The sequence below is a fragment of the Pristis pectinata genome, chromosome 6 (assembly GCF_009764475.1).
Source record: "Pristis pectinata isolate sPriPec2 chromosome 6, sPriPec2.1.pri, whole genome shotgun sequence".
Taxonomy (NCBI): domain Eukaryota; kingdom Metazoa; phylum Chordata; class Chondrichthyes; order Rhinopristiformes; family Pristidae; genus Pristis; species Pristis pectinata.
The window spans coordinates 47,328,025-47,355,857 of record NC_067410.1 but is presented as its reverse complement, the minus strand read 5'-3'; the positions used below and the strand labels follow the sequence as shown (position 1 = coordinate 47,355,857).

At 44.1% G+C, this 27,833-nt stretch overlaps 1 protein-coding gene across 3 annotated transcripts in view; it reads right to left on the bottom strand.

Moving 5' to 3' along the window:
* LOC127571297 (SLIT-ROBO Rho GTPase-activating protein 3) overlaps positions 1-27,833 on the bottom strand; it is a 221,898-nt gene that overhangs the window by 103,661 nt on the left and 90,404 nt on the right. For all 3 annotated transcript variants that reach the window (XM_052017566.1, XM_052017568.1, XM_052017569.1), the window contains exon 3: positions 13,591-13,753. In XM_052017566.1, coding sequence (XP_051873526.1) covers positions 13,591-13,753 — 163 coding nt within the window. The remainder of the gene's footprint in view (positions 1-13,590; positions 13,754-27,833) is intronic.

Here is a 27,833-nt window from a genome sequence, read left to right as displayed (position 1 = left end):
ACCTCGTCGTGGCCCTTGCACTTTATTTGTCTACTTGCACTCCACTTTCTCTGTAACTAACACTATATTCTGCGTTCTGTTTTCCTTTTTACTACCTCACTGTACTTACATATGGCATGATCTGTCTGGATGGCACACAAACAAAAGCTTTTCACTGTATCTCAGTACATGTGACAATAATAAATAATAAACCAATTCCAATACAACAGGCAGTGGAACAAATCTGCCTGTACATTGAGAGTCCATTACCAACAGCATGCTTAAGGTGGGAAATTGCTGCAGAGCATCTCACACAAGGAAGAAGTGAATGCCAAGCCAAATATTAGGTCTAATAATCTCATGGAGGTGAGTTTGAAGCATGTTCTTATGAAGAGAAATCCAAAACATGGAGCCCAGGCAGCTGAAACACATTTGCCAAGAATGAAATGAATGAAGAGTGCAGAGAAGATTTACGAGAATATTGCCAGGATTTAAAGGCCTGAGTTATTGGGAGAGGTTGGACATTCTAGGACTTTACTCACTGGAGTGTAGGAGACAGAGGGGTGACCTTATAGAGGTGTATAAAAGCATGAGGGGTAAAGATAGGGTGAATGCACACAGTCTTTTTCCCAGGGAAAGGGAATCAAAAACTAAAGGGTATAGGTTTAAGGTGACAGGGGAAAGATTTAAAAGGGATCTGAGGGGCAACTCTTTCACACAGAGGGTGATGAGTGTTTGGAATGACCTGCCAGTGGAAGTGGTTGAGGCAGGTACAATAATATTTAAAAGACACTTGAACAGGTATATGGATAGGAAAGGTTCAGAGGGATATGGGCCAAATGTGAGCAAATGGGACTAGCTTAGATGGGCAACTTAGACAGAATGGACGAGTTGGACCAAGGGGCCTGCTTCTGTGCTGTACTATTATATGATTCTATGAATGCAGGGGTTGGGGCATTGGTGTCCTGCAGTGTGGTGTTAGGGAATTGGAGAGATTGGGGGAGTGGGGTTGGGGTGCAGTGCTGAGGTGATTGTGGAGACTGAAAGGAACAAACCTGAGGAACAGCTATGCTTAAGAACCAAAATAAAACAGAACAGGAAATGGACATAGAGAAAATGAACCCATGGAACACACAGGAATGTTAGCTGTCTGGGATAATTCAGTACTCAGCTAAAATTATTTCCATTAGCAAATCCACCAACCCTCCTAAACAGGTTCCAGAATGTGACCTACCACTTAAAATTTCCAGGAAATGGCACTTTATTCCCCAACAATTAAACTTTTAAGACAGAAAGCACCTGTGGCAATATTGCCTAGCAACATCCAAAGAGCCTCAGCAACAAGAGTAGTCTATTCAGACACGCTGGCCTGCTTTGCCATTCAACTATTTATCTGCTTTTGCTCAATTTGTTACGACAGGTATATCTAACTAACATCGATCAGCCTCAGTCCTGAAAGTTCTAATTGTCCATTTCCTTGAGGATGGTGTGTGAGGAAGAACACAGGAAAGGAGGTGTTGGGTGAAGTTCCATTCAGACCCACTTTCCACAGACTGTGTACGCTCTACCCTAACATGGATTCCACTCCAGTCAAAAGTATTCAAGGAAAGCTCAAGAGCATTCACTAGTCATTACATCTCCCTTCTTCCACCATACCTGCTGCATTTCTCACATTTGCTTACAACATATGAGGCCAATTGGCCCATTGAATCTTTATTGGCTATCAGTCCAATCTCCTTCCCTGTAATCTATTCCCTCTCACCTGCCCATCAACTTCCCTCAGTTCTCATCATCGTACAGCACAGAAATAGGCCCTTCAGCCCACCATGTCCATGCCGACCTTTTTGCCCATCTACACTTATCCCATTTGCCCGCATTAGGACTATATCCTCTATGCCTGACCTATTTAAGTGTCTGTCTAAATGCCTCTGAAGTGCAGAAATTGTATGATTCCAACAGCTCCTCTGGCAGCATGTTCCAGGTATCAACCACTCTCTGTGTAAAAAACTTATCCCTCAAGTCCCCTTTAAAATTCCTTCCTCTCACAAACCAATGCCCTCTTGTTTTTGATACCCCTACCATGGGAAATTTGACTCTTCACCTTATCTATGCCTCTCATAATCTTGTATATTTCTATTAGAGCCACCCCTCAGCCTCTCCTAATACCACCAACACAAGGGACACAATTTGACTGTTGTAGAATAGAGAGACCTAGGGGTACAGGTACATAGTTCTCTGTAAGTGGAGACACAGGTAGATAGGGTGGTGAAGAAGGGGTTTGGCACAGTGTCCTTCATCAGTCGGGGCATTGAGTACAAGACTTGGGACATCATGTTGGTGAGACTGCACTTGGAGTATTGTATGCAGTTTTGGTTGCTTGGCGAGAGGAAGGATGTCATTAAGCTGGAAACAGTGCAGAAAAGATTTACAAGGATGTTACCAGGACTGGAGGGCTTGAGTTATAAGGAGAGTCTGGATAGGGTGGGGCTTTTATCTCTGAAGCGAAGAAGGCTAAAGGGTGACCTTAAAGAGGTTTATAAAATCATGAGGGGCACAGATGAGGTGGATGGTCACAGTCTTTTCTCCAGGTGAGGGGAGCCTAAAACTAGAGGGTATATATTTGAGGTGAGAGAGAAAAGATTTAAATGGGACCTGAGGGGCAAGTTTTTCACACAGAGGGTGATGTGCAACTGGAATGAGTTGCCAAAAGAAGTGGTAGAGGTGGGTACAATTACAACATTAAAAGGACATTTGGACACACACATGGATAGGAAAGGTTTAGAGGGATATGAGCCAAATGCAGGCAAATAGCATTAGCTCAGCTGGGCAACTCAGTTGGCATGGATGAGTTGGGCTGAAGGGTCTGTTTCTGTGCTGTATGACTCTATGATTTTATAACTTACAGTGGCCATTTAGCTTACCAGTATGTCTTTGGGATGTAGGAGGAAACCAGAGCACCCAGAGGAAACTTGCGTGGTCACAGGGGGAACATGCAAACTCCACACAGACAGCACCCGATGTCAGGATTGAACCTGGGTCACTAGAGCTGTGAAGCAGCGGCTCTGTCTGCTGTGCCACCCAGAAAATGCTGGTACAGCACCTCTAAAGGAGAGAGAGGTCCCCAGCGCATTCCATGGAAGCAAAATCTAAAAGATTACTCAAACCAAGATGCAGGTGACATTGTGAGCATTGCCTAAATGTCTGGTGAAATATCTGGAATTTAAGGAGGGACTCAAATGGAGGAGCTGCTTTACAGGCTACAACACTCCCATCTGAATAACCACACCTTGCATTACAAGATGTAACTCTCCCATACTAGAGCCACTGCCTCACAGCTCTGGTGACCCGGGTTCAATCCTGACTTTGGGTGCTGTCTGGAGTTTGCATGTTCTCCCTGTGACTGCATGGATTTTCTTTGGGAATTTCAGTTTCCTTCCACATCCCAAAGACTTGCAGGTCAGTCGATTAACTGGCCACTGTAATTTGCCCCTGGTGTGCAGGTGGAGGGAATTGATGGAAATGTGAGATTAGTGTAGGATTTGTGTAAATGAGTGGTTGATAGTTGCACAGACTTGATGGGCCAAAGGGCCTGTTTCTATGTTGCATCACTTTCTGACTCAAAATAATAAAGTAGTATTTGACAGGATGCAATTCTCCTGTTGAAATTTCAAGACAGAACGTGGAACAAGTACAATGAATGAGTCTAGAAGCAGTGTGCGAGACTGGGTCTGGGTGTATCTGAAGGGGGATCAATGTGCAAACATGAATGCACAACATGGACCACTGATCAGCAAGTGTCAAGTGCATTCTACTACCAGAAGACCGATATTTATTACTGAGCTGAGTGTCGAGGCTATTCATCTACAAAAGGCACCAAGGTGACACTTCTCACCAGCTGCCAAACTCTTTAAACTGCTTCAGGAGACATCAGGTAACAACAAGGAGCTCTAACACCATCCACTTCCAAACTGCCTCTGAGTGGCTGAGGGGACTGTGAGGGTGGGTGCTATGGGAGAGAAGATCTCCTGGGGAACTGAGGTCATTGACGGTCTGGGATACAGTAGTTTCATGTTCATTGGTGGGGTCATGGTCCAGAGGAGGTGTCAGAGAGCCAGTTGTGTGCAGGAAGAGTGCACAGAGCAATGACCAGCTGGTGAAGGCCAGACCAGGGATCGAGCCTGGGGCCTTCGTGTCATACAACCCAGACACAAACCTGGTGGGATCAGTACAGATTAGGAAACGACCCCGGGACCACTGGGTCTACAAAGCCCAGATACACGTTGATTAAAGCTCAGCACAAACTGGGAATCAAATCTGGGGTCTCTGGGTTTGCCTGGCCCTTACATACACCTACATGAATAGGAAAGGTTCAGAGGGCTATGGGCCAAAGGTGGGGCTAACTCACTGGGCAACACAGTCAGCATGGACAAGTTGGGCCAAAGCGTCTGTTTCCATGCTGTAAGACTCTATGACTCCATGACTCTATTGGAATCAGAGCTCAGTACTGACCAGGAATCGAACCTGGGAATACAGGATCTGTCCATCTGCCCATCACCCACACACTCCTCCCACCGGTTCTCTTCCCCACCTCCCTCCCTTTATTTCATGCTCTCTCTCCTATCAGATTCATTGTCTGCAGCCTTTTGTCACTTCCACCTATCACCTCCCAGATTCTGACGCCATTTCCACTCTATCACCCCTCCCCTCCTCCATCTGTCTATCACCCTCCTCACCTGGATCTTCCTATTGCTTGCCAGCACTTGCTCCATCCCGTCCCACCACCCTTTTACACTGGCTACCTCCCCTCTTTCTTCCAGTCCAGTTGAAGGGTCTCAAACCAAAACATTGACTGTCCATTTCTCTCCCTAGATGCTGCCTGACCTGCTGAGTTCCTCCAGCACTTTGTGTGTTGCCACTGGGTCTGTAATAGCCACACATACACTCAGTCAGATCAAAACTCAGCACAGAGCAAGGATCTGCATCTTCAAGACCAAGATAGGCAGTAACGGTGACCTGAGCTCAGTACAGACCAGGCTGGGATGGGACTAGAGATCTGCAGGTCTGTGCTGCTCAGTTTGTCACTGTCTTTTCTACCTGATAGTTTGTAAAGGAAACTAATGTAAAAATAGAATCTTGCAGCACCTCAGTGGCCAAAGGACTTTCAATGCAAGTTGGCTCAAGGGAGGGATAGAATTTGCAACCTGGGAGGTTGCCGTTACAGTCTGAAGTACAAATCGATTCTCATACTGAATTTTATACTTTAAAACATGAAGTAGGATCAATAGGCAGTCTTTGCTTTCTTTGGTTCATAGGCCAGATTATCAGGTCCACATGAAGTAAGGACAAGGAACTAAAAATACTTTGTTTGGTGAGGCCACAGGTATAGTGCACCAGTGGTAGAGAAGGGCCCAACTCACAACATCACAATCCCACCTGGTCTTCGTCAGCGAGACAAAGCCTTATATTTATAAAGTGATTTCATAAATAATGGCAGGGAATCTCAGAGGAGAAGGATCGAGCACAGCCAGGAAGAAGATCAAAAGGTGGCCAAATAGACACCAACACATGCATTAAAGAGAGAGGGAGCAAGGCCAAGAGAGAGAGGTTAAAGGAGAGGATTCCAGGGCGTAGGATCAAGGAGAATGTAGATATGGCTGCCGTTGAGAGGTGTAATCAGGGAGGTGCAGGAGTCCAGAACTGGAAGAGTGCAGAGTCACGCAGCAGGGAAACAGGCCCTTCGGTCCACCGAGTCCATGCTGACCATCATACCCATCTACACTAACCCCATTTGCCAGCATCTGGTCCGTAGTGTTCTATACCTTGCCAATTCAAGTCCTCGTCTAGATACTTTTGAAATGTTGTGAGAGTCTCTGCCTCTACCACCCCCTCAGGCAGTGTGTTCCAGATTCCAATCACAGGGTGAAAAAGTTCTTCCTCAGATCCCCTCTAAACTTCCTACCCTCACTTTAAAACTATGCCCTCTGTTTAGAGACACTTCTGCAAAGGGGAAAAGTTTCTCACCGTCTACTCTACCCATACCTCAGTCCTTCCTCAACCTCCTTCACTCCTGGAGCTAGAGGAGGTTGGGGTGAGGAAATGAGACTGTAGGAGATTTGAAAACAAAAAAGCGAACTTTAAAACTAAGCTACTGTCAGACTGGGGGATGCTGGAGGTTTGAGAGCGATGGGACATGTAGGAATTGGTCTCAGTGTGAGTTGGGCAACAGAGTCGAGACAGGGAATGCTGTGGAGATGGTGGAGGGCATTCTTGGTAAAGGAGAGGGAATGGCCATCAGTTTATGTAAGAGTTTATTCTCTGTTTGAACCTCCACTCGCCCTTCCCCATCTAACTACCAGTATGGCTGCTGAATCCCCACTCTCTCATTTGTTCACTGATTTTATTTTAAATTCTGTCAATCTTGCACTAGTATTGTTTATTTTGCACATGTGTAAGTTAAGCACATTTAAGTTAATTTAAGTTTACATTAACTTATGTTTGTCCTTGTAATGTACTGTGCTGCTGCTGCAAAAAGTTAATTCTCATGGCATTTATACTCTGCGTATGTGTGCCTATGACAGCAATAAACTTGAACTTGAAATGCCTGTGCACTGTTTGCTTCAACTACTTCCTGTGGTAGAGAGCGTCACACTTTCAGCACTCTATAATGATGTTTCTTCTGGACTCCCAACTTGATTTATTGATGATGACCTTACATTCTGTCTATCCTGTCATAACTTGAAACATTTCGGTTAGGTCATTCTTTCAACCTTCTCTCTTCAAGAAGCAGACATCCAATCTGCTCATCCTGTGTCAGTCGATCATACCAGAAGTTCAGGATTATTCCTAAGTAACTTTCTTGTGTTCTCAATCCTCTTTATAATATGATGACCAAAACTGTATGTAGTTTTCCAAACATGATCTAACCAACTTAGAAAGAAGTTTAACATAACTTTTCAACCCTAGTGCTTGGCTTGCTTTGGTTTTAGGAGGAAGTTGGTATGTTTAATCAGAACTACATCATATATAAGTACTACCAGATCTCTTTACTCTTCCTCTGCATTTTGGTCATTAGTTCCAATTAGTTGTCTTCTAGAGAATCTCTGGAGTTCTCTATCCCAGCCAGATCATCAGGGATATTTAAACAGGAGGTAGATATGTTTTTGAAATATGGGTGAATTGTAGGCTATGAGGAGCAGGCAACCGGGATGAGGAGCACATTTCCAGGGAATGGGGCAAACTCAGATCCTCACTCTATAGTATTTTGCTCCTGGCAATCAGCAGTTACATCCATTTATGACCAGTTTTGACACCTGTTTGTAGGCGGGAGGAGGGAGGGTGAACTTTCACCCAATGTATCACGACTTGGTATGGCAACTGCTTTGCCCAACACTGCAAGAAATTGCAGACAGTTGTAAACACACTCCAATCCATCATGAAAACCAGCCTCCCCTCCATGGACTCTGTCTACAATTCTCGCTGCTTGGGAGAAGCTGCCAACATCGTCAAAGACCCCTCCCACCCCGAACATTCTCTCTTCTCCCTCCTTTCATCAGGCAGAAGATAAAAAAGCTTGAAAACACGCACCACTAGACTCAAGAACAGCTTCTATCCCACTGTTATATGACTACTGAACAGACCTCTTGTACAATAAAGATGAACTCTTGACCTCACAATCTACTTTGTCATGGCCCTTGCACTTTATTGTCTGCCTGCACTGCACTTTCTCTGTATCTGTAATTTTAACACTATATTCTGTGCCCTGTTACTATGCTTTTCCCTTGTACTACCTTGATGTACTTATGTTGTGTAATGATCTGTATTGATGGCATGTCTCTCCATACATGTAACAATAATAAACCAAGTAGCAATTCTGCGCACACCTCCATCTAACCAACTTAGATATAAGTTTAACATAACTCTTCTACTTTTCAGCCCTAGTGGTTGGCTTGCTTTTTGTCTGAGAAGTATTTGGCATTGTTAGTCAGTGTCACTAGTTACATCAGTATTCCCAGATGCCTTTATTCTTCCTCTGCATTTAGGATGCTATTCCCAACATTTTGTAAATCCTTATTCTAGAGAATCTCTGGAATTCTCTATCCCAGAGCATGTGGAGGTTAGATCACTGGAGGTATTTAAAGAGGAGGTAGAGAAATTTTTAAAAGATCAGGGAACTGAGGGCTATAGGGAACTGGTACAGAAGACAAGGTGAGGCCAGGGGAAGATCAGCCATGATCGTGTTGAATGGTGGGGCAGGCTTGAGGGACCGAGTGGCCTACTCTTCCTCCTGTATCCTTGTGTTCTGTTTTTCATACCAATTGTGATGCCTCCTTATTTCTCTGTGTTGAAATTCATGCCACAGGGCTTCACTCATACAATGACACTTGGGTCAGTCACACCAATCAACTCCAACTGCTGCATCAAAGCTGGCCTGAAAAGAATTCTAGAGTTGATACAGCTTTAAGGAACTAATTTGAAATATTTAACATAGCCCATTATTCAAGGAGCAAAGTAATATATTAATGAGGACCCTGATGGTGTTTTGTCATCTGTGTAAAAAATAATAAGCAGAAAATCATGAACAAAGAGTGTAGCAGTTGAGGGGAAGCAGCCTCAGATGCCGTGTCACAGATGTGGAAGAGTTGCGGATGGCCTTAGGCTGATTTAGTGCTCAGGGCTACGGATATTATTGTTGGATCTGCCAGGGTCTAAACTGAGATCACTGCGAGGAATAGTTCCTCATTATCTTTCCCTCTTTATCTTTCTCCCACTCTCCTGCTGTCCCCATTTTCCTGCCAGGAGTGTTCAATGGGTCTGTAGGGAAGGAGGCTCGCTCTGCATCCAATCCACTTTCTGCATGTTCTGGGAAAGTTTAACTTGATACTCTGCTGTAACTGGATAAGATAAGGTGCACCAATTCCCAGCATGGTGTAGTCTACTTCCAGTGTACAATAAACCTAATGACAGTGTGTAAGATGATTAGAAGGAGGCGAGCGCTGGGCTCATCCGAGCACTGGCTGAGATGAAAGCTGACCCACCCTCCCACCTACAACCATGTGACAAACCTTGCTGTAAATGGATGTAACTGCCAATTAAGTAAATGTTCAGTGGGGCTCTGAATTCCCCAGAAATGTGCTCCTCATCCTGGTGACAGTGAAGCTTGGGAATATTTTGAAGAATGAGAATATTCTACACACATATCAGGGACAGATACACTGCATAATCGAGGAGGATGACACTGCAATACAAACAGTGCTGGGGATGGTGTGTAGACAATTGAGGAGAAAAATTGATGAGGTTCTGTTGAGACAACCTAGCAGGGAAGGATGCTGGACTATTTGCGGCTTTGAGCTCAACTGCATTGCACGTGAAGAATGGTCACTTGATCGACAGAAGACCATGCCCAATAATAATCTTTTCAGGACCCCTACGAGAGTTGCCAATCTAAACCAATCCATCTCCTCACCTCTCTTAAAAGTGCAACTCCTTGTAAAAGGCACCAGTTCCCCTCCCTAATAGCTGGTCTGGCCAACATCTATGAAGCAGAATATTTTCTAAGTCGCCGAAACTAGCAAATGTTGGCGTAGAAAGAGTTTTGATGTTGCACCTAGTTCTGAACCAATCACCTCTTTCACATTCCCTTCCCGGTGGTACTGCCACGTCCTTGAACCTTTAACTCTACCTCTTCCGTTATTGTCACTTCAGCATTTCATTTTGCACTCTCTCAGTTTGCACTACTATCTTTGCACCATTCTGCTGTTTTGCACTTGCCATTGTATTTATTATTATCATGTATATTGTTTACTCTGTGAGCTTCATGTGAGCGAGGAATTTCATTGCATCCCGGTGTATATGATAATAAATTAATCTGGTCCAAATCTGATGTGAAACACAAAGTTAACGTGTGGACAGCAAGTCACTAAGAAGGCAAAGTGTGTGGTGGCCTTATTGCATGGGGTTTAGCTAACATCCCTCTAAACCTTTCCTATCCATGTGCCTGTCCAAATGTATTTTAAGTGTTGTTATTGTATCTGCCTCAATCACTTCCTCTGGCAACTTGTTCCATATACTGACCACCCTCTGGGTGAAAAAGTTGCCCCTCAGGTTCCTATTAAATCTTTTCCCTCACTCCTTAAACCTCTAGTTCTTGATTCCACAACTCTAGGTAAAAGACTAAGTGCATTCTCCCTATCAGATAAGATTTCTTTATTCGTCAGATTTACATCGAAGCACACAGTGAACTACATCTTTTTGCATAGTGTTCTGGAGGCAGCCCACAAGTGACGCTACGCTTCCGGCGCCAACGTAGCATGTCCACAGCTTCCTAACCCGTACGTCTTTGGAATGTGGGAGGAAACCGGAGCACCCGGAGGAAACCCACGCAGACACGAGGAGAACGTACAAACTCCTTACAGACAGCGGCCGGATTTGAACCTGGGTTGCTAGCGCTGTAAAGCATTACGCTAACTGCTACAGCCCTGAGTTTATACACTTCTATAAGAACAACACTCAGTCTCCTACACTCCAAGGAATAAAGTCCTAGCCTGCCCAACCTCCCCCTATACCCAAGTCCCTTGAGTACTGGCAACATCCTTATCTTTTCCGCACTCTTTCCTGCTTAATGGCATCTTTCTTATTGCAGGCTGACCAAACTTGTACACAATACCCCAGGTGCTGCTCACCAACATCTAGTACAACTGCAATATAACCTCCAACTTCTATACTCAATGCCCTGACTTATGAAGGCCAGCATGTCAGAAACCTTCTTCACACCCTGTCCACCTGTGATGCCACTTTCAGGGAATATGTACTCCTTCTTATTGTGAGTTTCTCTAAATGTGATGCATCTGTTAATTTATTAAATATCAGCAACGTGTAACATTGCCGGACAATTATGCGAGCATCAGAGGTGGAACATTTATTGAAATGTTGGTGGGTGAAGCTCCCAATCTGCAGTGAGAAGTGATCGCTCACTCACCCTGTCATCTTGTTGATCGGCTCTTTACTTGCACCTGGGATCCATGGCCTGTTTGAATTCCCACTGCACGCTACCCCCCACCTCCTCTTCTATGCCTCCCTTCCTCTTTAACTGTGACAGCCAAAACACAGGTTCAAAGCACAGGTGCCTATCGACTGTACCACTTTATCCAATTAATGAGCTGTGACCAGTGGGGGGGCTAACTCCCAGGAATATCTCCAACAGCACTGAGACAGTGAAGGAGATGAAACACTGCACTGATATCAGGCAGTGCTTGATCCTAGAACCTGTCAGCATATCACTAAGGTACCTTATACATATTTTTGCTCATTAATCGTACCATTACAAGTGAACAATGGAGCTACTGAGTTAATATGGGAGATTTCCCAGCTACTAACTCAGAAAGTTGTAGCTCAAAGTCAAAAAAAAGTCAAAGTCGAGTTTATTATCATATGCACAAGTACATGTATGCACAGGTGCAATGAAAAACTTACTTGCAGCAGCATCACAGGCACATAACATATAAGCAGCATTCACAAGAAAAACATAAACATAAATTATACAGATATCTTTCACGAAAGAACACAATTAGAACAAAAAAAACAAAGTCCATTTCAGTGCAAAGTGATCAAGCTTCACGCTCCACTCCTGAGAGTTGATCAGATGACACTGCAGTTTAGGACTGAAAGAGAGTTATAAGAAGGTGCTCGATTCTGGATGAGGCATTAAAGCAAACCCACCACTGACCTTGCAAAAGAACCTGTGACATTATTTTGAAGCAAGATCCCACATTTCAAGTTACAATAGAGTCGACATTTCAAGAGTATAATTAGTTGTAGAGAGCTTTGGTCATTGCAAATATCTTTCTATAAATAGCTCTAACCATGCAGTTGGAGTTGGCTCATGCAACAGAGATGCTTCGAGAGATGGACACAAATGAGCACAGGCAAGTAACTCCACAACAGTTGATATCCACAAAGCTCAGTGGCAACAGTAGTCATAGAGGCCCTTCAGCCCAACATGTCCATGCCGACCAAGCTGCCCATCTAAGCTAGTCCCATTTACCCACATTTGGCCCATGTTCCTCTAAAACTTTCCTATCCATGTACCTGTCCAAGTGTCTTTTAAATGTTGTTATTGTACCTGCCTCAACCATTTCCTCTGGCAGCTCGTTCCATATACACACCACCCTCTCTGTGAAGAAGTTGCCCCTCAGGTTCCTATTCCCCTCTCATCTTAAACCTATGCCTCTAGTTCTAGATTCCCCATCCCTTGGAAAAAGACTGTGTATTCACCTTATCTATGCCCCTCATGATTTTTATACATCTCCATAAGATCACCCCTCATTTTCCTACACTCCAATGAATAAAGTCCTAACCTGCCCAACCCCTCTCTATAACTCAATCCCTCGAGTCCCGGCAACATCTTTGTAAATCTTTTCTGCATCTTAATGTCATCTTTTCTTCAGCAGGGTGAACAAAACGGAACACAATATTCTAAATGGAGCCTCACCAATGTCTTGTACAACTGCAACATAATGTAAGGTCAGGACAAGATAGGTATCCTTGCATATGTAATGAAGGGGACATATCTGAGGACACCCAGATATTAAAATGATGCAACCTCAGTTTTTCTTCTTAATCCTTGGGCTTGTGCAATCCATGGGATTTGGAATATTATGTTCCATGGTATGAGTCTGAGGGCTTATCACCTGAATACAGTAGTAGTGGAATCCCCCAAGACCTCCTACAACAGAGGGTGCCATTTCCCCCAGTACCACACCCCCCACCACCACCAATCCAACCTACAGGGCGAGCTGGCCAGCTACACTTCCACTTCAAATGAAATCTAAAACTCAATCCCTTACACAGCCCATGGTGTTGTTGATTGCACTGGACCAAGCCTATCCAAAGCCTTGAAGGGGTACATGCTAACTCCCAACCTATCAAAACTTGAGAAAGGCTTGAATAAGCTTCCCCCATTATCTCCGACAGTGACTTATTTTCGTTGGTGTTATGCCTGACATTGTTGAAGCTCACAGAGGTAGGCCTGTGGAGTCAATCTATTGTTATGCAGATCATGGCTCCCGATAGCTCAGCCACCAGTCTCATGTGATTAAGCTGCATCTCCATGTTCTGAGAAAAACATGACTTACACTTGCATGATGCTGAAAGAAGCAATATTATGTCATTGAATTTCCAGAGTCTCATCCCTCAGTAGCCAGTATAACTCAGACGGGTCCAGTTGTTCTATATTTTAGCCTCTAGGTGTCACCACCATTGACCGTGGGGCAATCTATAACTGCATGCAGTTGTGCCATCTGGGGGAAGAAACTTAGGCCTTCTGAGTTTCGGGGTGGTCTGATTTCTCTTTCTAGGAACTTTTGTAAAAGTTAATAAGCCAAATTATCATAAATATTACTATATTGTACCTTCATCCACTACCTGCTTGAAATGCAGTGAAAACAGAAACCACTGGGGATACTGGTGGAAGCTCATTGACCTGAAACGTCAACTCTGTTTCTCTCTTCACAGACGCTGCCTGACTTGCTGAGCGCTTCCAGCATTTTCTGTTTTTTTACCTCAGATTTCCAGCATCTGCAGGTTTTGTTTTGCTTTTCAAATGAGTAAACTGACCTTTTTAAAGAGCCGAATTACATCCTCACTGATCTGCGTTAGGCGGACGATGATGTTGTTGGTGTAGATGTCGTTGAGGGTGGCATGATCCTTGCTCTCTCGTCGTGTCTGATTGAGGACCAGGTACCAGCAGTTCACAGGCGACAGTAGATGTTGGTCTTTCCTGAGAGTTAAAGAGGCACAGTCTTTGTCAATGCTCATTTCACTCATCACTCTGCTTTGGAGTTCAAGCAAGCCCCACAGACTCTTCCTTTCTGCATTAAACTATTGTCAGCTGCACTGTCAGGGCACCTCCAGGAGACAGCATACCAATCCCCACACACAACAATTCAAAATTTCCTCAGGTTTATGCAACTGGATTATAATGACACAGGGTCTAAATTAAAAACATATTTAAAAAGCCCCTTTCCTGACAGATTGGATTTAAAAAATGAATATAATGTAATTAATAAGTATACCATTTTTTGCTACACTGGTGCTATATTAAGTCTTTATTTACGTACCCATTTTCTTATCAACATACGTATTTAATTTTTAAAATACCTATTTTCTTTCATATCTATGCAAAGCAGGTAAAGGTAGATAATAATTTACTTATACAGATTCACAGCCAAACACAGGGCTGAAAATGGTGTTAATAAATATGGATGTGGGAGTGAATTATCCCCATTAACTTTATCTGTATGACTTCGTCAGGGATAGATACAGTTCACATTTCACATAGACAAACATCAAACAGGGCTTGCAGGTTTTGAAGTCGAAGCTCATTGTTAAACATCGCTGCCTACGATGCCATAAGAAGCAGATGTACTCTTTGTGAACAATACAGGCGATTTAACTTTGCCTGCTCCCCTTCAGCACTCACATTAATTCCTGTGTGTTTGAAAGATGATGTGTTATACCTTTGAGTTTAAAGCAGGATGGCTTGGAAAGACAAGTTAACCAGTATCAGGAAGTATAAACTTCATAGAACCTGTCAAAGTCTGATTGCAATCATGATTTCTAGCCTGACAAGCGATCTCAGTGTTACTTACACTTCTTTTATCATTCTGTGGAATACCTGCTCATTCTACTGTATATTTGGTCATTCATTCTCAACAGATTGCAACTTTGTCTTAGTTCATCAATTACCAGCTGCAGGTTTCAATACAGTAGAGAAAACTGCCTGGATGCATAGACAGTGCAAGACACTGGAAGGCTGTAAGATACTGTGCAGCATGTCAGTGGTCAGAATCACAGGCCCCTGTGTTAGTCACTCCAAGGCCAGGTCAAACACTCGTGAGATTAAAGCTCCCTTTGCAAGTCAAGTCGAGTTTATTGTCATGTGCACAAGTACGGTGAAATACAATGAAAAGCTTGCTTGCAGCAGCATTCACAGGCATGTAGGTACAGACAACACACAGAATATATATTATACATAAAATTATACCATACAGTAAGGACAAAAGCTCTGCAAAAGCAAGACTTTAGTGCGAAAAAAAAGCACAATCGAAGACAAGTCCTTGGTAGTGCAAGAGGTGGTCTGTAGTGTTCCATTGCTGGGGTAGGATTAGGGTTGTGCAGATAGGTTAAACACATTTTACCATTCTAGGTTAGATAGAAAGGAAAGCTCCTTTTACATTCTCCCAGCAGTTACTCCAGGCCCTGATAAAATGTAAACCAGATGCAGAGGTTCAGGAATCTCTGCTCCTGTCTGAGAACAGCTCACCTTCCTGAGCCACGAGGAAATTTCCCCATTGCCCATGGTGTATCTTGTGATATGTATGAACAAGAAAACAAATGAAGGGGCACTTGTAGACTGTTATAAACTCAGGTCTGCCACAGGTGACCTTCGTAGCTTATTAATGCCAGTTGTTTCCTTAAATAGTCAAGCAATTTCTTTTACAGGAGTTAGCTTATGGCTACTGAAATGATTATGTAAGCTAGGCATGCATCAACCAGACTCAACCTGTGACCCAAACAGGACAGCCGTGTCTGTTGAACGTGTACTTCCAAACCTATCTTTTCAGATCTAGGAAGCTTAATTGACTTGAATTGATAAAATAGTTTTCTTTCACGGTGTATGGAACAGAACTTATGATTACACTCACGTGATTTGATCAATTAGAATCTACTGTGATAAAAAGTAACAAAAGAATGGTAGCAATAGAATAAGGGATTCAAAAGGGGAATTGGCTAGATACTTGAGAGAGTATAACGTGCAGGGCCATGGGTAAAATGTGGGGGGATGGGATTGAGAGATTTGCTGTTCAAGGACCCATGGACTAAATAACTTTCTTTTGTTTCTTGATAGTTTTACAACTATGATTGAACAGCTATTGAATTATTGGACATGCATTTTGTTAGGCGATAACACTTCTCCTCCATCCCCTTCCTGTCCATAATGAGGATAACCTTGGCATCCTATTTGACTCAAAGCTGAGCTCATATCCTCTGCCACCCTCCCTGCCCACTGACTCCTCTGTAACATCACCCTTTACCATTCCTGCCTCAGCCTGTTTACCAAAATATGGTCAATAGATTCAATTGTTCATTGCTTTGTCCACAGTCCTGGCTCCCATCTCCCAACTCACACAAGGTCTCATTCACTCAGTGCCCTTGATCTTACTGACTTGCACTGACTCACAGTTAAATATCAATTAAAATTCTCATCTACGTTTAAGTCAGACACCTCACACCTCCCTATCTCAATAACCTTCTTAATACCTGCATTAATTCTGTGATAATCCAATTCTGATGTCTTGCACCTCTCCGATTTCCTTGACCCTCATGTCCTTCACCATGAACTCTGGAATTTCCTCTTTAAACCCCATCTATCTCATTCCACACCTCTAAGGCACCTCTTAAAACCTATCCCTCTGACTAAGCTTTTGGTCACTTGCTCGAGTATCTCATTAAGTGTCCTGGAATTAAATTTTGTCCAATTATATATTCCTATGAGATGCTTGACTATGGTAATTTGAACACAGCAGCCTCCTACAAACAATGTGTTAAGGAGCAGATACCTTAATTCAGTAACGTTTGCTCACTGATAACATTTGGCCAGGATTACCGTGCAAAATAGTTCCATAGGACTTGTAAAATAATCCATGTGGGTCTTTGTTTAACGCTTTGTTTTGAAAATATATCAAATACAAAGAGAAACTGCTGGAAACACTCAACAGGTCAGACAACATCTGTGGAGGGAGAAACAGTTAACATATCAATTGAAGACCTTCAGCTCTGCTTCTCTTTCCACAAAAGTTGCCTGACCTGCTGAATGTCTCCTATATTTTACATCTTTGTTTTCGATTTTTAGCATCTGCTGTTTTTTTTAAAATTTCCTTGTAGTCTAGACTGGATCTCCAAATCAGGAGCTTAGGTTCTGAACCTTCTGATTTCCATTCAGTCAGCGCCAACACCCTGAAAGTTTCTTCTGCAAACTAATTTGATTTTCCCTTCAGTGATTTTCATCCAGCCATAAATCTATTCCCAGCTGATGAGAGAACTCAGAAATTTCTCACAAACGTCCGTGCCTCAAGTAAAATGGAAGAAAATGTGGTTTGATTCCTGAACCCAATTCCATCCACCTCCTCATGAACTGTCTTGCCAGAGTCAATATCCTTTGACAGGCCAAACACTCGTTCCTCCAGCATTTTGTGTGTTGCTCCAGATTTCAGCATCTGCAGTCTCTTGTGTCTCCAAAGTTCGAGGAGGTATTCTTGTGTTGCCATTGCAATAGCTATTCTATGATGGATTATCAGAAAATGTACTGATCTTCTCAGGTTCTGATGAAGGGTCATTGACCTGAGATGTTAATTCTGCTGCTCATACAGCAAAACTGCATTGAAGCAGGTTCTTCAGCCCAATGTACCTGTGCCATTCATCGTACTTAGCTACACTAATCCTTTTTCCGGGCACACAACCCATAATCCTCTCAGCCTTGGTGTTTCAAGTGCTCATCTAAATGCTTCTTAAATGTTTTCTGTTTTTATTTCAGATTTCCAGCAATCATTTGATTTTACTGATCTTCTCCCAGCCTCCTTTTTGGTTGAATGCAGAACTGCTGACATCAATGCAAAATCCAGACCAATGAGGTTACTCCCTCCAAATATTAGCACACCTGGAAGGAGTGCCTCTCCTCCTAAGAATCATCTTGTCCCAGGAATGTCCAAGTTGTCAGGATAAATTGGTTTAAGTTTCCCAGTTGAACTCCAAAAGGAGCATGGCACAAGAATGATGTCATGCCATGCACATCTAGTGCAGAAACCACATCTGGGTGCCATAGTGCACAGTAAGTGGCCAGTCCAAAACAAACTGGGAATAGTTTTTACTGAGCTTCATGCATAGAGAAACATCCGTTTTTGATTCCATGAGACTTAAAGAGACAGTGTCATGTAATGGAGAGGCTGGGTTTGTTTTCCTTCGAGCAGGGTAGGCTGAGGGGTGATCTGATAGAGGTAAATAAATTTATGAGCCGCATAGATATAGTGGATAGTGGGAATCTTTTCTCCATAACAGAGATGCTTAAGACCAGAGGGCATAGGCTTAAGGTGTGGAGTGAGAGAGTCAGAAGAAATATGAGGGAAAAATAAATCCACCCAGAGGGTGTTTGTATCTGGAATGCACTGCCAGGTGGTGGAGGCAGAGACTGTCACAACATTTATGAAGGATGTGGACAATCACTTGAATCTCCAAGGAACATATGGCTACGGACCTAGTGCTAATAACTAGAATTAGTATAGATGGGTATTTAATGGTCAGCATGGACATGGTGGGCCGAAGGGCCTGTTTCTCTACTGTACAACTCTATGCCTCTGATATGTTGGTTAGAAATGTTGCCCAATTAATGTTTCCTTCCTGGTTGAGTTAAAGAAGTAACCAGCTCTGGGAACATATCTATGCTTGGTACTGTTACTCTGTTGGTTTAAACGCTCTGGTTAGGGATTTAGTTTGATGGAGAGTGCCGGGTGTGCAGCCAGTGTTGGAACAGCCTGACAACCCTTAAAACATATGCTTCAATGTTGCTTGGCCATCGTCTCTTCTGCACCGGAAACAAGCCAAACAAACAAAGGCTTCCATCGAAAGAGAATACAAGGGGCTTTTTGAGTCTATCTGCAATCGGAAACAGGTCAAGCAAAGGCAGCTTGAACTCTTTTCCCCTCCCCCCTGATCTCCAGGGACCCATTGCACGATCACACACTCACGGCACACTCACATGCTCGCAGACGCGCTGGAGGGAGCCACTTCCTGCTCACTGAGCGACGTGTTGCGCCGTGAGCTGACCCCTAACCCGCACAGCTGCATCCAATTAGGCTTCCCCTGGGCTCCCATTGGCTGCCGCAGCCCGGCTTACTGCCCAGCCACACGTAGACCACATGAAGATGGAAGCTGAGTTGCAGACAGCTAATGTGTTCCAGGAACTGGGGTTCCAATTGCACTGGGAAGGAGCAAACTTCCAAAATGAATACTTAGCAGAATTACAGAGTGCTGGTGTTTCAGCTATCATTGGAAAGCAGCAACCAAGATCATTCCTGCTCATTATTTTCTCTTTCCTATGTTCTTGCATCCCCCCCTGACAGAAGGGCTTTGTGCAGAGGCTGCTGATTTTCAGAGGTGGGAGGCAATAGCCAATCACTGCGATTGTCTCTGAGCTGCATGCCACAGAAGCTAAAGAGAGGCGGCACCAGATGTGGTGCTGCTTGTTTTCTGCCTTCTGTGCAATGTGTGTGCTTATTCATCATTTTATTAGTGTTGCTTCTGCAATGTTCTGAAGGTCTCCAGGTGTCAATTGTGGCTGAGTGGTTAACACTCGCGCCTCGAGTCAGAAGGTTGCGGCTTATGTTCCACTCTAAGGCATAATCCAGACCGATACGCTAAGGAAGTGCTGCAGTGCCACAGGTGCCAGCTGAGGCTGGTTTTACTCTCTCCAGTGCATGTAACCTAGGGTGTTGTGATGGTGCAGTAGTTAGCATTGTTGCCCCAGAGACCCAGTTTGATTCTGACCTTGGGTGCTGTCTGTACGGAGATTCCACATTTTCTTCATGATTGAGTTTTACTGGTGCTCTGGACATGCTGGTAAGTTAATTAGCTGCTGTAAATTACCTGGGGTGTGGGTTAATGGCAAAAAAAAGTCAACAGGGAATTGATAGGCATATGTGAGCTGCAGGGTACAGGCAAACAAGAAGGGGAATGGGACTGATGGGATAAATCCCTCCAGAGCCTGCATGGATCTGATGGGCCAAATGGCCTCCTTTGTGTCATTATAAGATGAATATAAGAACGGATTCTCATGGCACTATTTTGGAGCAGAAGATTGATGAGGGTAGTGCAGTAGATGTGGTCTACATGGATTTTAGTAAGGCGTTTGACAAGTTTCCACGTGGTAGACTTCTTCAGAAGGGCAGAGGGCAAGGGATCCAGGGAGGCTTGGCTGTGTGGATTCAGAATTGACTTGCTTATAGAAAGCAGAGGGTTGTGGTGGAGGGAGTGCATTCAGATTGGAGGGCTGTGACTAGTGGTGTCCCACAGGGATCAGTTCTGGGACCTCTACTTTTCGTGATATTTATTAATGAGTTGGATGAGGGGGTGGAAGGGTGGGTTAGCAAGTTTGCAGATGACACAAAGATCAGTGGCGTTGTGGGTAGTGTGGAGGGCTGTCGAAGCTTGCAGAGGGATATTGATAAGATGCAGAGCTGGGCTGAGAAGTGTCAGATGGAGTTCAATCCGGAGAAGTGTGAGGTGGTACACTTTGGAAAGACTAACTCCAAGGTGGAGTACAAGGTTAATGGCAGGATTCTGGGGAGTGTGGAGGACCAGAGGAATCTGCAGGTTCATATCCACAGATCACTGAAAGTTGCCTCACAGGTGGATAGGGTAGTTAAAGCTTATGGGATGTTAGCTTTCATAAATCGTGGGATCGAGTTTAAGAGCCACGAGGTAATGATGCAGCTCTACAAAACTCTCGTTAGACCACACTTAGAGTACTGTGTCCAGTTCAGTTTGCCTCATTATAGGAAGGATGTGGAAGTGTTGGAAAGGGTGCAGAGGAGATTAACCAGGATGCTGCCTGGATTAGAGAGTATGGATTATGAGGAGAGACTAAAGGAGCTAGGGCTTTACTCATTGGAGAGAAGGAGGATGAGGGGAGACATGATAGAGGTATACAAAATATTAAGAGGAATAGATAGAGTGGACAGCCAGTGCCTCTTTCCCAGGGCACCAATGCTCAATACAAAAGGGCTTGGCTTTAAGGTAATGAGTGGGAAGTTCAAGGGAGATGTCAGAGGGAGTTTTTTCACCCAGAGAGTTGTTGGTGCATGGAATGCGCTGCCTGGGGTGATGGTGGAGGCTGATACGTTGGTCAAGTTCAAGAGATTGTCAGATAGGCATATGGAGGAATTTAAAATAGATGGATTTGTGGGAGGAAGGGGTTAGATAGTCTTAGGCGTGGTTTAAAGGTCGGCACAATGTGATGGGCTGAAGGGCCTGTATTGTGCTGTGTTGTTCTATGGTTCTATGGAATCTTCTTGCATGCAGATTGGCTGTAGTATTTCCTGTCGCAACAGTGATTACACTGCAGAGGTTGTGATGGAATGAATAAATACAAACTTGGCTTGCTTTGACCTGCAGGAATTGCTTTCAATCTGATCTTCTCTCCTGCTGTCCTGGGAATAATGATACCCATCCCAAGCTACGGAAAACTATTCAACAGGCTTCTTAATTTATCCAAATTTTGCCCTTCCAATGGGGTCCAGAATGGGAATCTCGGCCTCAGGCTCAAACAGCAGGCTTGATGCACGGTAGTGTAGTGGTTAGCGTAACGCTTTACAGCGCCAGCGACCCGGGTTCAATTCCAGCTGCTGTCTGTAAGCAGTTTGTACATTCTCCCCGTGTCTGCGTGGGTTTCCTCTGGGTGCTCCGGTTTCCTCCCACATTCTAAAGACGTACGGGTTAGGAAGTTGTGGGCATGCTATGCTGGCACCAGAAGCGTGGCGACACTTGTAGGCTGCCCCCAGAACACTCTACACAAAAGATGCATTTCACTGTGTGTTTCGATGTACATGTGACTAATAAAGATATCTCTTGATGTCACAGAAAATTATCACTAAAATTTACATAACAAAAATAGGTCATTCAGCCCGTTATGTCTGTGATGGCAGAAACACAACATCCAGTCTAATTCCAGTTTTAATAGGTTTCAGCATTTCAACTACAAAAGCAGTGAGCACCCGAACGCTTTTTAATCTGACGAAGGATTCCACCTTTTCTGCTGTTTATGTAGTGAATTCCAGACCCCATTACCACCTGGGAGAAAGGATTCTCAACACCCATCTGTTCTTTCCACAAATGACCTTACACCCATGGCCAGCAAATGGGAACAAAAAACTGCAGATGCTGGAAATCTGAAATGAAATCAGAAATGCTGAAAAACTCAGCAGGTCGGGCAGCATCTCTGGAGAGAGAAACAGAGTCACCATCTCCAGTCAATTCTGATGAGAGATCTCAGCCCTGAAATGTTATCGCTTCTCTCTCCACAGCTGCTGCCTGGTCTGTTGAGTGTTTCCATGATTTTCCTGTTTTTATTTCGTTTAAGGCCCCTAATTATTGCCCTCTACTGAGAGAAATCAGTCTATCCAATCTACTCTATATAGTCTCCCGTTCGCCTCCCCTGTGCTAAAGAATACAACCCCAGCCTAACCAATCCTTTAACAGAGCTGAAGTTATCCACACTCATAGTATCACTAGTATCCTTTAGAATGATCACCTCCTTCCTGTAACATGGCGATCGGAATCGCATCTGCATTCTCAATGTGACCTAAGTAATTTTTATATAGTTCTAATGCAACCTCGCTATTCTTATATTCCATGCCTCAGCTAATAACAAAGAGCATCTGATATTCCCTAATCATCATACCAACTTGTCCTGGTACCTGCATATGTATATATGCACTCCAAGGGTCCACTTCATTGTTCCTTAACCCTTCTCAGCACCCTTTTCTGTGCATTCCCTTACCTTGGACACGTCCCTGAATACAATCCCCACACTTCTCCAGATTGCAACCATTCTGGCACCAGCCCATTCTCCAGCTGTCTTCCTTACCCACACCATCTTCCCTCTGATCCCCCACCCCATTATTCCACAGACCACCATTCTCTTGTATCAGATTCCACTTTCTTCAGCCCTTTGCCTCTTCCACCAATCACCTCCCAGCTTCTCACATCATTCCAACTCCCCCCATCTACCTGTCTTCCCCCCTCACCTGGATTCAACTATCACCTGCTAGCTTGTGCTCTTCCCCCTTCCCCACCCCTTTATTCTGGCTTCTGCCCTCTTCTTTTTCCAGTCCCGATGAAGGGTCTCGGCCCAAAACATCGACTGTTCATTTCCCTTCATAGATGCTGCCTAATCTGCTGAGTTCCTCCAGCATATTTTGTATGTCACTCATCTGTTTTGTGTCTTCCTTACTATCAACCAGCTGCCCAACTACTGCATCATCAGCACACTCCTAAGTCATATTTCTCCTATTTATGTCAAAGACATTGTTAAAAGCAGAGGACTTGTAATAAACCCTCAAGGAATCCTGCTGGAAAAGTCTTCCAAACACAAAATAGACCTGTCAACATTACCCTGCCACTGAGACAATTTTGGATACAACTTTCTCTTGGATCTCATGAAATTTTACTTCACTGAACTGCCCACCATTAGGATCTTTTCAAAGGCCTCACTGTATTGTGAAGGGTCATGGCTGTCACATGACACCATTGATCACCTGAGTTGAAAGCCACATCACTGTCAATCAAGGTCTGGCTCCACCCACCCATTGGTGTACACCCTTGACCATTGGTCCCTGCACACACCTTTGTACCTGGCCTTGAACCATTAGATTGTTTGAATTACCTGGGCTGGACCACCCAGCCCTCCAGCACTATAAAGAATGTCACATGTGCATGGTTTGCTCTCTTTTGATTGCTCCAGGAATCATGACACAATGCTGAAGAGATCATTGGTAAGAGTGTGCACTTCCATAAGGGTTAGGAGCATCCTAAGTAGATTCCTGGGAGCGTAGAGCCAATGCTTGCACTGAGTTAAGGGGTGGTGGGCACTGTATTGTTCTTTCCTTGATTTGTTTGTACACAGTTTGTTGTGTGTGTATATGTACATCTCACCCATGTTGCCGGTCCCCCCACATTCGTGATCACCCGTGTGTGAGTGTGGGTTCCTTCCCGTTCATCCTGTCCCGCATTTGTCTTTGCGAATAAATCATTTCAACTCCAAAGACTGTGTCCAGAGTCCTTGCCCTTTAAGACCTTACGAACTTGTCTTACAACACTCACTAAAATTAATATAAATATTAAAATGTGTTACCCTCAGCAACCTGCCTTGTTGTCATCGCAAGAGATTTTACTGAGAGTCATATCTGACCTTTCCTTAACAGATCCATCCCTTTAACGTGATTGATGCTGTCTCTCAAAATCCAAAAATTCATGATGAAGATAAGTCACTGGCCTGAAGTTACCCAGTTTCGCTCTTTCTCCCTCTTTAAAACACTGGCACTATGTTAGCAATCTCCTAGTTCTCTGGCATGTTGCTGGTAGTTAGAGAGGATTCAAAATGGTCCTCAGAACCTCTGTTATTTCCTCCCTTGCTTCTCTTAACAGGCTGAGATACCTGCACCCAATGACTTATCTGCTATTAAGCACATAATATTTTCTGTCAGGGTGCCTTTATTCCATTCAACCTTTCACACTACTCCTTCACTAAAATGTCTGCATCATCCCCTCTTGTATAAACAGCATTCATTTCCTCCCCCCCCCCATTTTCAAGACTACACACACCACCGGTTACTTGTTGAGCATGATATACTCCTGAATAACTCTTACCCTTTATGTAGCTTATGAAACAGTTTTGGCTTTTCATCCTCTCTTGGCCTCTCCTTTTTTTAAACTTTCACTCTCAAACTTTTATACCTCCAGGCTTTTTATGTTGTTGAGCTCCTGGTATCTAACAAATGCTTTGCTTTTTCCCTTACCCCGCCTGGTACTGTGCTGGGATGACAAAGTTGTCCTTCAAATTCCTGGCAATAAACATTGCCAGGTTAACAAGGTGTAGGTTCCCCTTGCAGAGAGGGGTCACGTGAAGGGTGACACAACCCTGTGCAAAAGTCACTAAGAAGACTCAGGCACAGAAGTGCCCTGGCCATTTCCTGTGGTGATATGTTGTCAACATGTTTCACTCTGGCAAAATAAATGATTTTCACTCTAAATTTAAGAAATGGGAGTAGGCCATTTGGTCCTTCATGCCTGTTCTGTCAATCATCAAGACCATGGCTGACCTTCTGTCTCAGTGCCATGTTCCTGTACTACATCCACATCCCTTAATTCCTTTAACACCTAGAAATCTATCCACCTCTCTTTTGAATGAGCGACTAACCCTCCACAGCCCACTGACATTGAGAATTCCAAAGAATCACACCCTCTGACTGAGGAATTTCACCTTATCTCAATCCTAAATGGCTTACTTCTTACTTTGAAACTGTGACCTCCCTAGTCCTTGACTGTACAATCATGGGAACATCCTCCCTGCATCCACCTTCCCAAGAAATAATTTTAAGATTCAATTTCAATGATTTCCTTTCATTCTTCCAAACTCTAGGGAACACAGGCCTAGTTTATAGAAGCATATGAGATTGAGAGGCATAGATAGGGAAGATAGTTAAAATCTCTTCCCCATGGTAGGGGTATCAAAAACAAGAGGGCATAGGTTGAATGCGAGAGGAAGTTTTAAAGGGGATTTGAGGGGAAAGTTTTTTTTACAGTGGTTGATATCTGGAACATGCTGCCAGAGGAGCTGGTGGAATCAGCTACAATCACTGTGTTTAAGAGTCATATAGACAGACAACTAAATAGGCAAGGTATATAAGGATACAGACCTAATGCGGGCAAATGGGATTAGTGTGGATGGGCAAGAAGGTTGGCATTGATGTGATGGGCCAAAGGGCCTGTTTCTGTGCTGTTGAACTCTAGGACTCCATACAATATCTCCTTATACAGTAAAGCTGCCATCCCTGGAACCAGTGCAGTGTCTCTTCTCTGCATGCCCTCTGCAGCGTACATCCTTGTTTGAGTAGGGACACAATGCTCCAATGTACCCCTCTAATGTTCCCTAATTTCCAGGATGCTTCCAAACCCTGATCTCCTCTCTCCTGACTCCGCAATCCCCTCCCAACCAATCTCCTGCCCTGTAGTCATTCCCTGCCACTCCCCACACTAGGGATGCCTTGATTCTTTCCATCTCCCCTCCAGCCCCGGGTGAGATCTGATCCCTTCGCTTCTCTCTCCTGCCCTTCATTTAAAGGCACACAACTTCTAATGGGAGAGTGGATGCTTATGCACTGATGCTCAGAACACTACAACAGTAGAGGACTGGCTGCACAAACTGGTGGGCACCTTCTGTTCAATCTTGCATGCTTGTAGCCTGCTGAAACTCTGTCAAACCTCCACACGGGTAGGATTGTAGCCAAGTCATGCAACAGTCTCAGTACCAGTGAATCTATAAACCCCTGGGTCAACATTGAATAATATTGCTGAGATCTTTGGGAGCATTACAATGCTACATAATGTCACTGCCAATCATCACAGTCAAAATTCAGCTGAGTCTTTAAGTCAGTTATAGGACTGCCCTTTTCCATGCCAGTTAGATGAGGGGGATCTTGGACTAATATATATATTTGTAATTAAATTTGGCAGGAAGAGACTCCATTCCACACATGGACAATGGAACATTATTCAAACCTGCAGCCAAGACTGGTTGAAATATCTGGTATTAAAGATCTTTCTCACATACGAATGAGGCAGGAGCCGAACTCTTTGTTCAATGGGAATGAAGTATGGGCTTTGGTTCTCTGCAGTGCAATAAACATTCCAAGATGGGAGGATTGTACACTGGGCAATTAGCACGGTCCCATACTGTCACAGGAGGGGTTTCAATATTATAAATGCCAGGTCATGATAAGCATGGCTGAATATTGGGCAGTTACAAGATCGTAAGAATGTGGGGTCCACCAATGAGAGTGACGGTTGGCAGTGAACCTGGTTGCAACGTGTGCACTTATTCCTCTGTGGTTACACTTCCTGCACTGTTCTCAAAGCCACGACAGTAAATACGGCTTCTTGATGTAGTTCAGGTCTTAAGAGGGATGAGTGTTTAATGCAACAGAGAGGAAAGGGGTGAGTTGGTTGGGAATTCAGTTTGCAGTCAAAGACTCAGACATACAGCATGGAAACAGGCCCTCCAGCCCACTGAGTCTGTGCTGTCTATCAAGCACCTATTTGCACTAATCCTACACTAATCCCATTTTGTTCTCTCTACATTCCCAACTAACTCCCCCAAGGTTCTACCAAACACTTACACACTAGGGGAAGTTTGTGGTATCCATTTAACTTACCAACTGCACTTCTTTTGGACGTCTGGAGAGCGTTTAGCCTTGGTGCTTTGGTCAGATGACAGGAAGCATGTTCCACGTCATGAGCTACTAATTCCCAATAACATGGTGCTGTCGCACCCAGAGTCTTGTTTCTGCACTACAGAAATAATATAATAACTGAAAACAGTGTTTGTGCTTCCCAGATTTACAAAGCTGAATTTGACAGGATCAGATCCTGGATGCAGGAAAGAAACTCGGAAGGTAGTTTGCCTCCGAGGTGCCAGGGTCTGAGATATTTCAGATTGTGTTCAAGATATCCAGAAGGGGGAGGGAAAACAGGCATATTGGTACCAACAACATAGGTAGGGAAAGGAATGAGGTCCTGAAAAAAGACTATAGAGAATTAGAAAGGAAGTTGAGAAGCAAGACCTCAAAGGTAGTAATTTCTGGATTACTGCCTGTGCTAAGTGACAGTGGGTATAGGAACAGAATGAGGAGGAGGTTAAATGCGTGGCTGAGGGATTGGAGTAAGGAGCAGGGATACAGATTTCTGGATCATTGGGGCCTCTTTTAGGGCAGGTATGACCTGGTCAAAGAGGACAGGTTGCACTTGAATCCCAGGGGGACTAATATCCTGGCGGAGAGGTTTGCTAAGGCTACTGGGGAGGGTTTAAACTAGAATTGTTGGGTGGGATCCGAACTGGAGAGACTGGGGAAGAGGTGTTTGGCTCTCAAATAGAGAAAGCTAGTAGTAGGTACAATAGGCAGGTGATAGAGAAGGGACGTGCTCGGACAGGTTTGAGATGTGTCTATTTTAACGCAAGGAGTATTGTGAAC